Source organism: Juglans regia, chromosome 13, assembly GCF_001411555.2.
Source record: "Juglans regia cultivar Chandler chromosome 13, Walnut 2.0, whole genome shotgun sequence".
In the NCBI taxonomy this organism is placed as follows: Eukaryota; Viridiplantae; Streptophyta; class Magnoliopsida; order Fagales; family Juglandaceae; genus Juglans; species Juglans regia.
This window is the reverse complement of record NC_049913.1, coordinates 2,041,484-2,057,436: the sequence shown is the minus strand read 5'-3', so window position 1 is coordinate 2,057,436 and position 15,953 is coordinate 2,041,484. Positions and strand designations below refer to the sequence as shown.

At 36.5% G+C, this 15,953-nt stretch overlaps 4 protein-coding genes across 4 annotated transcripts; 1 reads left to right on the top strand and 3 right to left on the bottom strand.

Moving 5' to 3' along the window:
* On the bottom strand, window positions 1-1,762 carry LOC108992371 (probable xyloglucan endotransglucosylase/hydrolase protein 10). Its single transcript, XM_035684183.1, has 4 exons — window positions 1,516-1,762; window positions 1,287-1,387; window positions 995-1,188; window positions 1-692 (listed from the first exon to the last, which is right to left on the bottom strand). The coding sequence occupies exons 1-4, from the start codon at window positions 1,709-1,711 to the stop codon at window positions 290-292; spliced, it is 894 nt and encodes a 297-aa protein (XP_035540076.1). The 5' UTR covers window positions 1,712-1,762; the 3' UTR covers window positions 1-289.
* A 3,082-nt stretch (window positions 1,763-4,844) lies between these two features.
* LOC108992383 (cilia- and flagella-associated protein 251-like) lies at window positions 4,845-8,323 on the top strand. The gene is made up of 2 exons (XM_018966938.2): window positions 4,845-5,064; window positions 6,533-8,323. Exon 2 carries the CDS (start codon window positions 6,593-6,595, stop codon window positions 8,114-8,116), a length of 1,524 nt encoding a protein of 507 aa, XP_018822483.2. The 5' UTR covers window positions 4,845-5,064; window positions 6,533-6,592; the 3' UTR covers window positions 8,117-8,323.
* A 1,228-nt stretch (window positions 8,324-9,551) lies between these two features.
* Window positions 9,552-11,308, bottom strand: LOC108981893. The gene is made up of 2 exons (XM_018953147.2): window positions 10,580-11,308; window positions 9,552-10,314 (listed from the first exon to the last, which is right to left on the bottom strand). The coding sequence occupies exons 1-2, from the start codon at window positions 11,188-11,190 to the stop codon at window positions 9,588-9,590; spliced, it is 1,338 nt and encodes a 445-aa protein (XP_018808692.1). The 5' UTR covers window positions 11,191-11,308; the 3' UTR covers window positions 9,552-9,587.
* A 3,459-nt stretch (window positions 11,309-14,767) lies between these two features.
* On the bottom strand, window positions 14,768-15,451 carry LOC108992373 (agamous-like MADS-box protein AGL62). The gene has a single exon (XM_018966932.1). It carries the CDS (start codon window positions 15,449-15,451, stop codon window positions 14,768-14,770), a length of 684 nt encoding a protein of 227 aa, XP_018822477.1.
* Between the last annotated feature and the right edge of the window lie 502 nt (window positions 15,452-15,953).

The window sequence follows — 15,953 nt, the reverse complement described above, 5'->3', positions numbered from 1 at the left end:
TTTTGATGAAATAAAATCATTGGTTTTTTAATTGATCGAATGAAAAGGTAATATTTTCATATATTACAAATTAAAACTTTATTGTCTTATATACGATCACATTTATCATCCTTCTCAAAATATTTAGGAACAACCCCTTATTAACAAAATAAACCATACACAAGATTGAGATAACAGCTATTAATTTAATAGCTTAGTGTACATATGTTGTCTGGTCCTGACATGAATGATATGTTAGCACAATAAAAATGTTCAACTGAACTGCAGCCGGTGGGGATCTCCGTTTTGGTCAATACTTGGGAAGGGAGCACTCTTTGGGAAGCTTGAATTGGAATCTCTTATAGTCATGGCAATAGTCATAAAGAAGGTGGTGCTTCCTCACCCATTTGAACAAGCTCCTTTGCCTAAATGTGAGGGTGCTGAACCTGTTGTTATTCCACCAATTTCCAGGACTATCTACCCTGCAAAACCTTGCGTATCCTTTCCACACGCAGGCATCGATCTTGTAGTTCCTGAAAGAAACTATGAAGGGGGCCTGCGACCAATCGATTTTATCACGCCCTCCATTTGTTGCCCAGCTTTCGCCGTTCCATATGCTGGCTTTGATACTCATTGGCCTCCACATTGGAAATGCCACTCCCTTCTCTCCATGGTTTCTGTACACTCTTATGGGAATCCCATCCACCATGAACCTTCAAGGAAGATCAAGGAAAAGATCATAGTTATGCATGCATGCAAAACCTTAGAAGCCAATGTTATTTTTCCATATATATATATATATATATATATATATATATGTTAATTATATAAGAGTATCGGATAACGTATAAGTAATTATTATATCCTCGTATTAATGATACCATTTAATTTGAAATATTGGTGATTTGATAGCTTTGATGGGAAAACGTACGTACGTAATCGCCTGCATGCATTAATAATATTGAAACAGCTAGCAGTGCATGGTGTCATGCATGCATTCAGGAAAATGGCTTACACAATTTGGTGAATGTTCCACAGGATTGAATACGTATGGAAGTGCTTTGACGGATCAAACCATAGCTTGATCCTTTCTTCACGGTTGTCAAAGCCGTTAATATAAATATTTGTTTGAAGGAGATATGGTTGCCCAACCACATTGCCAAGGAACTCAAAATCTAACTCGTCATGGTTAGGCTCATCGGAAGTCAGCTGCAATTAATACATTTCCAAAAGCATTAGATTAATGATAAGGAATATTAATTGATCATCAAGAAGAACATGGTAACAAAAAAAACAAGACCACTCACGTAATAGGCCACGACTGTGCCTGCCGAACGACCTGGTATTAGTTTAATTTGCACGTCAATTTGTCCAAACAGAAACTTCTGGTTCGAAGAAAATCCAGAACCTAGAAAGAGTTGATCATCACGAATTAATCATCAAGAATTACATAAGTGAAAAACTGGAGGAGGATTCGATTAATGTTCGATATGATCATCATGTACTACACGAATTTCTCGCGCGAGCTAGACGTACCTGATTCTTGATCAAGCTTCAAACTTCTTGTTCGGCCATCACTCGAAGTGCTTACATGGCTAGGAGACCACATAATGTAGAAATCCTTATTGAAATCTCCAGTTGAAACAACAGAAGCAACTGAAATTTGAATCAATCCGAGCATGAGAAGCCCAACAATAAGGCCGGCCATGATTTTCTGGTAACTGCTCATCATGGCCGGATTGATTCTGAGTTTTCTATTTTAACTTGTGTTATGGAGGATGATATATAATATGTTCAAAGAAGCTATATATAGGTATTGCAAATCCCCCCCAAAAGAGAGAGAGAGAGAGATATAAGAAGTAATTAAGGAAGGTAATTTTATTAAAGCAAGATTGTCTTGATCACAGGCCGTAAGTACAGGAAGTCTTGGTACTTGGTTCCAGCTATTAATACATGATGTCGTTAGATTTCACATTAGATTGTCGCTAAATATATATGTATGTATGTATGTACGTATGTATGTATATATATATATATAAAGCTAATTAGCCAGCCAGCTTTAATCTTATATATAACTATGCATGGGACAAACTTATTTCCCTGATGACTTGTACGTACGTGATATAATTTCCCATTTAATCCGTCGCTTTAGCAGAAAGTTTAGGAAAACATGCAAGAGTTCTATCTAGAGTACTTCTCTTTCTTATCTTCTAGCTGCTAATTGTGAGCTTTTCTTTTGAAGATAATTATTTTGGCCATTCAAGCAGCTTCCCGCAGCCTCGATCAATGATCAGAAAACTAGTACTTTTACGTTGATTCCTTAATTCGATCCTAATTTTGTGGAGCTGTGAATTGTTTGCTTTCAATTGATCATCCATGCACTACAAACATGCATGCATGGTCGACAAGCTGAAATAGTCAAGGTAAATCCGTTGACGTCCTAGCTACTACAAGAACCAAACCCCTATATTTGGTGTGTGCTTGTCTGTCTTTAATTAATTAATAGCATGCATGCTTGCATATATGCAGTTAATATATAGATAAATGCTACTTTATTTGCGAGTTAATTATAATAATACTTATTTTAGAGCTAATTTATACAAGCCATTAAAATGTTTTAATTAAAATCCTAGATCTCCTCTTTTATATTATTATAATTAACTTCAACATGGAACCGTATACTAATTGAACTTAATAATTTCGAGAATAATTAACAGATCAAGGCGCTCATTATTATGATCATGTCACAGTGTTAAGAACGATATGAGAAAATTAATGCAAAAAATAAAATCAATCACACACAAATACAAGATTTACATGGTTTGGCAACATACTTACTTTTACGGAATTACAAAAAATTTTATTCAAATGAAAGATCAAAGATATAGTGTGTCCATACGTACAAAAATAGTGCATATATGGTAAACTGTAATTGGCGGCCATATAAGGATTTAATACAATATATAGTAAATCTTAATTAACAGATTCGATCGAATTAAAAGCAAAAAAACAGATCCAAAATTCAGCTTGCGCTCCATAGACCAAGACTCATTGAAAATTCACACATATAGTTTTACAAAAAAAAAAACCCACACCGAGTTATTGTCAAGTCAGCTAGTGGGGGACTGAAACTCAAAACGGAAGCTTCAGATTTTCAATGTTATTAAGATAAGATTTTTAGTTATAAAAAGATAATATAAAAAAAAAAAACTCGTAAAATGATACGATTTGATATATTTATTTTTTTATAAAATAAATATAATATATTACATAAATTCACATCAATGTGTAAATTTACGTTTAGAGACGATATCACTACTTTTTCCGAAAGGGAACCATGCAGGATAATTAGTTTTTAGTGAACCGTCGCCTTACTTAGAGCATCTTTATTTTGAAGATGAATTTAATCGATTCAATGAGAATGCTCTTATCCAATCACACCTTGTGGCCTAGTAATTCTTATCAGCCTTCCGCTGAGGGCTTCATCAATCAGGATCATTTAATTGGGTTTCATTAATGAGCAAAAATGGGCCTTGCCTGCTGATTAATGAAGAAGCTCTCGGAGAAACGCTCACTCCTGCAATTAGTCCAGTCACCTGTGGAGGGAAGGTTTTGTTTTCCCATGCCTCTCGGCCCAAGCTTTAGTTGGCCCAATTTCTAGGCCCAACTTAGAAGAGTAATCAGTAAAGTTCATCATTTTGAGATTGTGAAAAATTAATTATATGTAATATTGTGCACAGTTATAAAGTGTGTAAATATCATACAATCGTTTTAAAAAATAATAAATTTATTATTAAAAAATTAATTTTTTTCATATAATCTTATATTTACTTTTTTTTTTTTTTAAAGAGACTGCGCTGTACTTATGTACGCTACAATAAATATCATTTTTTCGATTATTAATTTGTAAAATTTGTAAGATGTTAAAAAGTGTATTTATCAATAATCAATTGGTTCGAGTTGAAGGGAGAAAAAGTATTGCTGAACTTAGTGGGCACGTGACATTGAAATTTCAACAAAAATAAATAAATAAATAAATAAAAAAGTAGCTCAAGAAATAGACGCGTGGGGGTAAGCTTCAAATTCGTTCACAAAATGGATCTCACAAAGTAGCGATCTCCTCTTCCTCCTCTTTTTTTTTTTTTTTTTTTTAAGCAATCTACGGCCTTTTTAACATCTACTAAAGTTATCGCATTAAAAAAAATAACCATATTAGGTTCATTAATACGACACCCATTTTTTTAATTTTTAAGGTGATAGCTCCAATAATGAAACTTGCCAATTAAATTGATATTCTCTGCATTTTTTGTTTTTCTGGGGGGAAATTTTTTTTTTTTTAAAGAAGATGACGGTATCCTTAATTTTATTAATAGTCTTTACTCTAATAAAATAAAATTATGGTTACAACCCGATACCTAGATGTTATAAATAAGTATAAATACTAAAATAGTTCTTGTCAAGTCTAGTGGGAGAATTGTAATAGGGTTTAATCGCGGTCTCGTTTGTATTCACAGTCTATCTCAACTCATCTCATTATTATTCACTATTATTCAGTAATTTTAATTCACAAATCTCATTATTATTCATAACTTATCTTACTATTATTCACAATTAATTTCAATTCATTTTAACTCATTTTCGAATCTAAACGACATCTAGAGATAATTTATTATTAAAATAAAAATAAGTAATGCTACTTATTATCTTAATTTTTATCATCTTTCAATCATTTTATGATGTAGTATTAAATGATTTGAGATTATTTATTATATTTTATTTATGAATTTATTATTTAATATTATATTATAAGAAAATAGAAGTTAAGAAGATGAATAGATTTTTTGATTAAGGAAAGAAAGTTGCAGAATGGGTTTGGGAATAACGCACTAGGATTTGATGACTACAAATATTCGCAACTAGTCTGTATCTAGTAAGAAAAATTATAGCGTCCCTCTTTGTACTTGGATCCGGGTGTTGTTCGTTTCAGGATCGTGCTCACGCTAGACAAGACCGTTCCTCGACGGTCAACAAGTACATGTATAACTTCGCCTTCCTCCTCTTGACTCCCTAACTTTGCTTCTCCGGGTAATATACCACTTTCTCTCCTGTTTATCAGCTTCATTTCCCATTTATTTCTTTTATTAGTTTGTGTGGAATAATGTGTGCAAGAAAGAAGATCATGTTCTTCTTTGTTGTTTGTGTCTCTGGTTCAGAGTTGTGTGGTGCTTGTAATTAGCCGTTTTGGGAAATAGGTTTGGGTTATTAACGCAAAGTTAAGATTTTGGTTGAATGTTGGTGCGATTGGTGTTGGCTTTGCATTGGGGGTTCTAGGGTTTTCTTTGCTTATGGATTTTTTTTTTTTTTTTAATTTTTGGAATTAGGCGTCAGTGGAATTTTATTTTTTACATCTTTATTGTTCTGTTTTCTCTTGTTCATCGTATTGGGCATTCTTTTGTTTCGGAAACTATGCGTATTGTTGTGGGATAGAATGTGGGTTTGCTTCCAATTATGGGTTAATGTTTTTTTTTTTAAGAATAAATTGTGCTGTGAAGTGATCTAGCGTCGGTTGATGTGTTGGATTGCATAAGTTAGTTAGACAAGAACTTAAATTTGGATTGTTGGGACAGTTTATTTGTAGACCCTTACTGAACGGAAGGAACGGATTAACCAGCGGTTTAATGCTATGTAAATTGAGAACAAAAAAATAGAGTAAAGGCCTGTTTGGTAACAGTGTTCCTCGTTTCCATTAGACTGAAAATAGAGTTATGCAGAAATCCTGTTTAGCCTGATGAGTGGTGAGAGAGAGAGATGCTTTCTCTAGGAAAGATTTAAGAAATTGTTTTTCGTGTTTGGAAATCGGGAACAATTAGGAGTTGAGACAACCTGTAGAGTCTCATCTTTAGTAGCTTCTTAATTGCTTTGGTTGTTTGTAATGAGATCTTCTGTCAATTAAACCTTTCCAAAGACCTGAGCAATAGTGTCTCTAAATCATTTTTTGGTTTGATGTGGTTTGTTGTTTTTTTTTTTTTTTATTTGATTTCATTTTATACTTTTTATGAAAAGAGTAGAAAGTTTGTCTTGTTGAACTATGAGTTTCCAATCCACTTAAAACTAATTGGTGTTAAAGGGGGACACACTCAAGTCTTTTATGGCATTCAACCTTGTACCTCACGAGCTTGTTCTTAGAGCGGTTGTAGGGAGTGGTATTGTGGGCCCCAATAGGTTCGAATCAACCAAATTTAATAATTGTGTTTGACTTGCTCGAGAAGGCAGCTTTCTAAAAAATTAGATTTTTATTGTCTATGATTTTCCGGTAGTTTCACTAAAGCTGAGTGTAGCAAAGACGTAAGAGTAATCTAAATTTCGAATGGGAAAAAAATTATGGAACTGGGTTTGCCAAATAAATTTACTAATGCTAAACTTCCTGCCACTACTACAATGGAATTACCCGATTAAAGTTATAAAATACTTCTTTGTGAAATTAGTTTCCCAGACTTAATGAATTGACTGCGTTGTTCATTTCATTAATCTATGTAATTTTTTCTCTGGGCAGGTCATTAGACCTGATATTTACTTACAGAGAAGACGAGCAGGAAATTTAGGGAATTCCATCATGTTCAAGCAATCTCCAAGCAGAAACCACAGGTCCAAAGGCATCAGGCTAAAGCATGTTCTGCAAATTTGTCTTTTGCTTGGTGTATGTTTCTGGTTAATCTACCAAGTCAAGCATTCCCACGATAAAAGGAAGGCATTTGATGAGAATGATGCAAAACTATCAGACAAGACACAGAGTGGTGGTGAGCTTCTTAATTTTGGGAGAAAAGATCTCCATCCTTACGTGAAAGAAGTAACTAAGAAAGACAAGCACGGGGGAGAAGAGGAAGAAGAAACTGGAGTAGAGGAAGAAGAAAGTAAGCATGGCGAAGATGAGCAAGAAGAAGAAAACAAGCATGAAGTAGACGAGCAAGAGGACGAGGAAAACAAAAGTGAAGAGACAGAAGATGAGGAAAGAGGAGTTGGAGATGATGAGATAGATGAAAATGATCAAGAGAAATTAGATGGGGAAGCTGACCGTGATGAGGAATCTATAGATGACGAGAAAGAGGGAAAAGAAGATGATAAGAAGAGTGAGGACAAAGACAGTCAATTAGAAACTTCTTTGGAGGATCAGGACCATGATGATGGTACTGAGAACATTCATGAGGCACGAGAGGAACATTACAAGGGAGATGATGCTTCCAGTGCAGTGGCCCATGATACCCAGACTATCATCTCTGAGACTGAGAATTTAAGTTCAGAGAATTCAATTAAGAAATCTGAAATGAATATCGTAGAACAGGAGAACAAATCCAATGGCACTCAGGAAATTGATAGGGATCAGAACAATCCAGAAATAAAGTTGGTAGAAGGTGGAATGCATGAGAATGGCACTTCTTTGAATGTAATTACTGTCGAACAGGAGGGAAATGATAGTTTTTCCAACTCTGTGGATAGCTCAGATCCAAATTCAACAGTGACAAGCCATTCCAATGATCAATCTGAAGGAACCAATAACACAAAACTGGTGAGTAACATAGCCAGCAATACCTTCGCTGAAGTAAGTATTGGAGGCAATAACTCGACAGATACAGATATAGGCACTTCTGGTTCTCCCCAGAAGAATGGAACAGCGAGTATATCTGATTCAGCTCTTGCTCAAAATATAACAGTGGACCTCTCGAATACCGGTTACACTAACACGATTTCTGAGAGCAATCAGTCTGATGGTAATTCAACGGTTTCAATCAAAAATGAAGAAGCAGATGCAGGTTCGGGAGAATCTACTTCAGCTAATAATTCTGAGTCTGTTCTATCAGAAAAGATCACAACTGAAGCAGAAGATGGCTCTGTGTCTTCAATTTCAAAGGAGAACACCGACGCTAGTGAGAACAAGTTGGATGGTCGTGACGAACCTGGTGGAAACAAAAAAAGCTCGGACAATTACTCCAGAGATGAGATAGATGTTATTGAACATGACCCCATTGATGCTTCTGACTCCCATATTGCTCTTGATGAGAAAGGAGTTCGCATAGATCTGGATACATTGCCGGATATTAGAACAGAATGGGAAAACAGCAAAGACGTTGCAGCAGAGTGAGAGGATGAATGGTGATTTGTGTGCTTGTAAGCGCTTTAAGTGAGAGATTCTTATATGGACCTGTGTCTTTATTATACAACTGGTAAGGTATGTTGAAAATTGTTCTCTAGAGGATCAACTTAGCAGGAAACGTGTAGGCTAGTGGACATTATCAAAAGATTTAATTTGTATAATTCATTTTAATTCCACTTTATAAGTGGTAATATATCTTACTGTCTTTGAAACCGAGGAATGAATTGCTACCATATTGGTCTCGATTATGTTTTTTGACAATTTGTTTTGAATGAGATTGTGATTTTGTTTAAGATGAAAGAGCTTCAACATCATGGAAGACCTGTAATTGTCTGGCCTTGTGCGAATTGTTCAACGATGATATGCTGACCTTACATACGCTACATTTGATCTTTTTCAGGGTAAGTGCAAGAATAGAATAATTTCAGATATTCAGTAAATAAATTGATTTATAATATATCGTGCCAAAACTATCTGATCAGTTGGTTCCACTTCCACGAGATTATCACTAAGTAGCAACTGCACCATTCGTGCACCTCACATTTCAGCCCGCTCTCCCTCCGGGAAGCTGCTGTGTATTTCACTTCAACAATCACTGTATTCGCTTGGTACAAGTTGAAAGTGTGCAAATCTTGTATAGGATCATTTGTAAAAAAAAAAAAAATAGATTTTTAACTATTTAGATCATATACAAGTCATTACTCTATTTTTAATTATATGTAAGATCAGATCCAATTTTATTCTGCTTTAATTGGCTCGATTATTATTCACTCCATTATAAATATTCTATTTATCGTACACACACTTATTAATGTGCAAATTTACCATATTAGTTATTACGAATAATAATATATAACAGTCCCAAAGTTTGTATAGATTTTTTATGAAAAAGTAGACAAAAAAGTGTAAAAAATTTAATTTTTCTTGATGAGGTCTATTTAAAAAAAAAAAAAAAACACGTACGTACAACTTGTATATTTGGACTCGTCCTTGACGTTGCTCTGCTTCAGAAGTGTTTAAAACTATTTCTATGTACGTATATATTGTTATTTAGGATACGCTTGAATTCGAAGATGACTTAAGATGAATTGAGATGGATTATAAATAGTAATGAGATTTGTGAGTTAAAATTACTGAATAATAATAAATAATAGTGAGATAAATTGAGATGAACTGTGAATACAACCATCTCCTTATACCAACAACATTATTTTCTTTTTTAAAAAATAATAATAATATAAAGATAATCAATGTAATATAGTCTACAACTCAAGAGGCATAAAGAATTACAAAAAGGAAGAAAAACCTCTACGCCTAGGTAATTCCCGACTGTACAATATTTAATAAAAAATAAATGATGATGAAATATAGTCACGCCGATGAGAGGATGACGAATGATGAATAGATTTGCAGCCAAAAAAATGCTGCTAGCTCCATAAAACGACATAGAATCCCATTACTACTGCCTCAGCTCCTTCCGGAGTTTCTTCGAGAATAACCCGCAAGCGTCCATGCTCAGATCCATGGCTGCTGCCAATGCCACGTAAGTCGCTGCGTCCTCCGCGCATGTCACGTGCCGTACACCCACCTCCACCTCCGGCTTGCTGCACTTCCCAGCTCCGTCCACTGTTGAAGACATCACAAACCCTCTGGTCACTGGTGGTGTCAAGGGCCCGTACCCGATTTCCAGCCCGGATCCTGAACCTGAACTTGATCCACGAGTGGACCTTGACCCGGACCCGAGATCGCTGCTGCTGCTGGGGGTGTGCGCTGGTGTGGTGGCGACGCCGGACGTCCTGTCTATGCTGAATTTCCCGCCGCTCCTGGAGCTGATGACGTCGGAGGCGAGTGTGGTGGTTTCGTCGGTACACGTGAAGAGCTCGAACCGGTATCCGACGGCCTCAGAGCCGCCACTCTCGCGCCACGCCTCCAGGCGGCCCCACGGGTTCCACGCGCCGTCCTCGGGGCGGAGGATGAGCCATGCACCGGGGCTGGATTGGCTGACGCGGTGGGAGCCACGGGACGGAACGAACGGCGTGACCATGGAGGCTACGGCGACCACGGAGCCCGAGAGGTCGTGGATGGTTAAGTGCCATCCCTTTCGCTGCTTTCCCGTTTGGTCCTTTTGAGTATGAGAACCCATTAAGCAATTTCTTGGAGTACTGCTGGGTTCGCTCATCGACGGCCTGCATATATTTAGGAGCAGTTAATGCAAGAGTAGTGCAGACAACTGGAGCTACCTGAGTTATTGATCTAAAAGAAATCAATTGACACTGGTTGCAAGGGAAATAAAAAGCTTTAGGGTTTAGTCCTTTGTAGAGTTCGTCACCCTTTGACCATGCTAAAAAGAATATTGCGGTTTAGATCGAGGATGGATGGCTTTAATTTCTTTCGGAAACAAAACTAAATTGAAAGGAAATATTAATGATGTCAATAAGGATCGAGACTCACCAAGATTGCAAACTTCGATCATTCATGTTCTTGAAACCGAACTTGCAAGAAAACACGGGCTGCCGAACATCCCCATGGACCTGAAAAACTTGAGGACTGCACTCTGGCTCTCCATCGAACTGGAACACAAATCTTGGATCGGGTTCGGCCCTAACGCTCAAGTACAACTCCGCCGACGACCCCTTTTTGTTCCCTCCGATACTGACCCAACCCTGGTGAATATTACTAGCCCTCGTCTCTACCGCGCGGAGATCCACCTCAACAGCAACCGTCCCCAACAGCTTCCTACTGTTCAAACCACACGCGATACCTCTCCGCCCCGCGTAGACCTCAATCTGCAAGACCGGGTTGTTCCCATTATCAATGAGTCTGTCGATGTTGGTTTTGTTCAGAGTGAAGCAAGCGGCAAGGGAGCGATCATGGGAGTCGGGTTGGCTTTCTAGAGTGACCAGAGGGACTGTCGCGTACTGGGTGGGAAAGTTCTTGAGTTTAATCTTGCAGAAGCACGGGGAAGTTGAGGGGTGTACACCGGAGAAGGAAGGCTTGGAGGCTATGGGAAAGTTGAGGGCAAGGTTTCCGACGAGGATCCGCACAAAAGAGCACGGATCCATTGGAGATTTCTTGGATCGTTTTTCTTGCACACAAAGGTTGAGTATTGATGCGTCTGGGAGAGATATAAAAGGAGACAGGAGAAGAGACCGAGAGAGAGAGAGGGGGGGAGAAGCAAGCGAGAGAGCTGTGAAGGTGCAACAGCCTGTTTTAAGTACAGCTGTTGTGTGGTATCAGAAATGAGTGGGGATATCATGTGGCCAATCTTCAATGCTCTTATCATGAGCTCTTACATCTCACCACTCGATTTGCCTTTTCTTCTTTTTATTTTCTTTTAATAAACGTTCATTTAGCAAAAAGTGGACGAAATTCTGAAACTGAATTTGCAAAAGAAAGAAATAAAGCATGACGCTACACGTTACCTAGACTGTATTTAGATGTTGAAATAATTTTAGATGGTTTGAATTGATCTGTAAATAATAATTTTTAAATATTCTATTAAGTTATATTTAAATATAAATAAATTATAATATATATTTAAATGTATAAAATAAGTTGAGATGAATTTAATTTTTTTATATAAAATTAAAAAGTTAATGAATCTCATAAATGATTAATTTGAAATGAATTAAGTTTATTCCAATAATCAAACGCAACCTTAATTATAATATTTTGCATAAAGAATGAAACTTTTTTTAGTACTTATTTGTAAATCATTTTTTTTAAAATAATACGAAAATTTCTGTCTAATTAGATCTTGAAACTCCGATATAAATAAATTTCAACACATTGATGAGGCTCAATAATATATCATGATTATTATTTTTATTATTTGTTTGGGGGAAGAAAGCAAAACAGAAAGAATTGAAAGGAATGGTACGTAGAAACTAAGAAAAGGAGGGGGGGTGGTGTAGGCCGTAGGGTAGCAATGCCTTTTAGAAAGATAATGCATGGCATGCGTGTGGGTGGGTGGGTGAGCTGGAAGATTAATCTCATACCGCACGTCCGCTAATTGCCAGCGTATGCGCATCCATCTCTCCATTGTAATTCCAGCTTTTGGTCGGCTCTCTCAGTTGAGAGATTCTGATTGGCCACATGGCGATCTATTGAGAGTTTGGGGGAATCCCCCCTCCTTTCCGGCTCCAACTACTGAACAGCTGTGCCCATTTCTACTTCTCACTTGGCTCCATTCAGGACTGCGGTTGGACTCTAGTCTGACCTACTCTTGTCTATTTTGCCCCTCTCTTTGAATTTCCTCAAAATATATAAACAACGTGGCCACCACTTATCCTTATAACTAACATCAGACCCCACCGATCCTGGCCCCTACCAAGAACTGCCACCTCATTTTTTCTAAACTTGTTTTGCACTTTTGAGAAATAATTTCATATTCTGGATAAGATTTTCAACATATTTATAATAAATAAATAATTATTTTTTATAGAATTAATTTTATAAAATAAATTAAATTCATAAATTTTTTCATAATATCAAAACTTACTACAAAATGAATGGAAACTCACACTACGTATCTAGTAACAAGAACTAAAAAAAAAAATACGTGCCTAAATGTGAGGAAGAGTGTTGAGAAATAATTTCACATTACCTATTGACAAGGCCGTCTTAGATATATTTATAAGGAATGAATAATAATTTCTTATAGAATTAATTTTATGAGATGAATTAGCCTATAAATTTCTTCATGACCTTGACTTTGATGGACTAATATTATGAACTTAGCCCAAAAACTTTCAACCTCGTAAATGGGCTCATTATTGGGCTGATTGAACCTTCTTGTATTCTTTCAACAAAGATAAGGATATGAGAATTACTTCATGTACACATGAACTTTATAAACGTGCATGATTTTCCATTTTGATGTCTCCGTCACTTTTTAGTTTTCCGATAATGAAATCAACTTCAAGGTGGCCAAAGGAGAAGCTAGATATATATTGATCTCCGCCAGCCGGGAGGTCTGATCAAGGTACCCAACAAAGCTTGCAATTAACTCACTAGCCAGCCTTTCTAGTAGAGTCCTGAACCAGTACGTACGTTTTGATGTATATAGAATGTAAGTTGTAGACTATTTTTCTTTGGCATGTTTGCTGTACGTACGTAGGAATCTTTTGGAAAGTACCCATATATATATATATATATATATATATATATATATATACACACGCTTCTGCATGTTTCCCATGACAAAATTGATCAGAATTTAAGGATAAAGATAAGAACATATTTATAGCAATTAATACTAATTGTTTTCGTGGTGTACGTACGTACGTGGGTTAATTGTTTATGCATGGTTGTAGGGGAAACATGCATTGGATCTATTTAATTAGGTTAATATATTCCAAATTACTAATTAATACGATTAATCTAAGATTTGGAATTAAGTTAAAAAATCTCATTCACTAATTAATGTACGGCTGTTACCATATCATGTGAAATTAACTAATTATTGACTTTGTAACGTCGTATAACCGTTTGACTTTGGAAGTGAATTATAATGTGATGAACATGCATAACAAAAAATGATGAATATCATTCTCCGAAGTACTCTAGCTTATAATCTGGAATATTGGAACTCAACTGAATGCAGCATATGACGTTTTTGTAAGGGATCGAATTAATTAAGCTGCTGGCTGGTTAAGAGTTTGGTCGGTGCAAATTATAAGACTCTTCTTCGGAGCATGCAGACTGGCATACATAATTAATAACGTACACAGGATTATTGCCGTTTCTTCCTTTGCCCTGGGGCCCGGCCGGGTTGGCGATCGATAATGGTGTGTGTATATATATATATATATATATATATATTCTCGTGAGCGGCAGTCATGAGTTTAAAGTACTATATATCAAAGGTCTCCGTCTCACTAAAATTTATTTAAATCAATGAGATTATTGTGTAACGACTCTGATCTCCTTGCATATAATTAAATTCATCATGTTTTAATTTATACTAGTAGTTATATAATATCAAGGTACGTACTCTTGAGTACTGTCTAAAATCTTCTAGATTTATTATCCGAACTAACGACGTTAAGATTTAGAATATAAATTAAAGAGATATATATATATATATATATATATATATATTAGAAGATAATATAATTGGAAATTGTCTTAATCATCAAATAATTAAATGGTAGGTAGTAGTCTTGAAGCAAAAGGTAATGATAGAGTTATATAAGGGTGTACAAGCTGACAGCTCGCGTACTCCATTTGAATAAAAATATATAAATCAGTCTATTATTAAAAAATAAATTTTTTTACATGGGTCTCAAATTTATCTATGTTTTTTTAAGAGAATTATATATATATATATATATATGAAACTTATACATTAATTGTAGGACTTTACAAATCATTTCTCTTAAGCAAACAATTAACACAGGACACGACCTCAATCATAGTATGTACATACTCATGATCATGATCATGCAAGGCTAATATTAACGTAACAATATTATATTATGCTGTGGCTAACACAAACACCGCGCATGCATATATATAGAAGATATGTTGAATTAAAAGATCAGTACTACTGTGACTAACTGCCCGGCCTTCGATCCGGCACCCCCTTTAATTTTTATATCTTTTAAGTACTCCTCCCTGCATGTTATGTAACCTAGCTCAGAAAAACCCACGTCCATATCCAAGATTATATACGCGGGGCATCGCATTCCCACTGTACCCAGCATTCATATTCTTTGCATAATAAGGGATCTTTGTGTCCAAAGGGATTGGTGATTGGTTTATGGAACTCCCTGCTCCGTAAAACTGAGCAGGAGGAGGATTTGAAGTCTGAAATAGGAGCCTGTCCGACTGCTTTGCCACGTTCCTTTTCAGCCCCTCCAGAGATAACTTCAACTGCTCGAGTTGTGGCAGCCCTAGCTGTTCAATAGGCGCCTCCCACCAGCACTGTCCCTGGCTTGCTTGGCGCATTCGTTTCAGTTCCTCCCCACGCTTCTTCTCGGCCTCCAGTTGGTTCGTGATCTGCGTGAGTTGCATGTTGAGCTGCCGGACGCTGGCGTTTCTATGTGCCTCGATCAATTGGAGTGTGCCGGACTTTATTTGAGGTGGGTTTGGGGTGAGAAACCGATCAATAATTGGCTCCACAGATGGATGACCGAAGGAGAAGACCTTCTTTCCCGGTGAGAATACGATGATAGCGACCTCGGCACCACACAAGGTGCAAAGCTCACTGGCCTTTTTGAAGAGGCCTGAGCGGCGTTTCGAGAAAGTCACTTGGAGGTTGCTTTCGCTTTCCATCTTCATCATCTTGATCTTTTGCCGGCCCTTGCTCTTCCTCTCCATCTTCAAAATGAAGTAGCAGAATCCCTTCCGGATTGAAAATGTACGTAGATCTAGTACAAAGAGATCAGAGACAAGCCAGAGAAGAGGACGTAGTAATATCGGTGGGAAATATACTATCAATAGACCTGTCACAGGTCTGGTATATATGGTTGATTGTGTAGGGGATTATTAATTTATAGGGTTTAGACGTAAGGATCAGTCATTAAGTCCTACGCTGTCCAAAATCACTATCATTTGGTTGCCAATGTTTTTTTTTACTTAATTAGGATGAACCAACTTTTTTACTGGTTTTAGAGGTTTTATACATGGTAATAATCTCCATGAATTATTAACCCATAACGCTTATCTGGCAATCTGTTTACTGTCGTTCATCATTACCCAAACAACGCAAAAAAGAAAGTGTATTGTGAACAGTAATCAATACTTCTAAATACACGGAAGCGAAAAGAAAAAAAAAAAAAGATTACTGTTCATAATACACTGCTTTCGTATACAGATACTT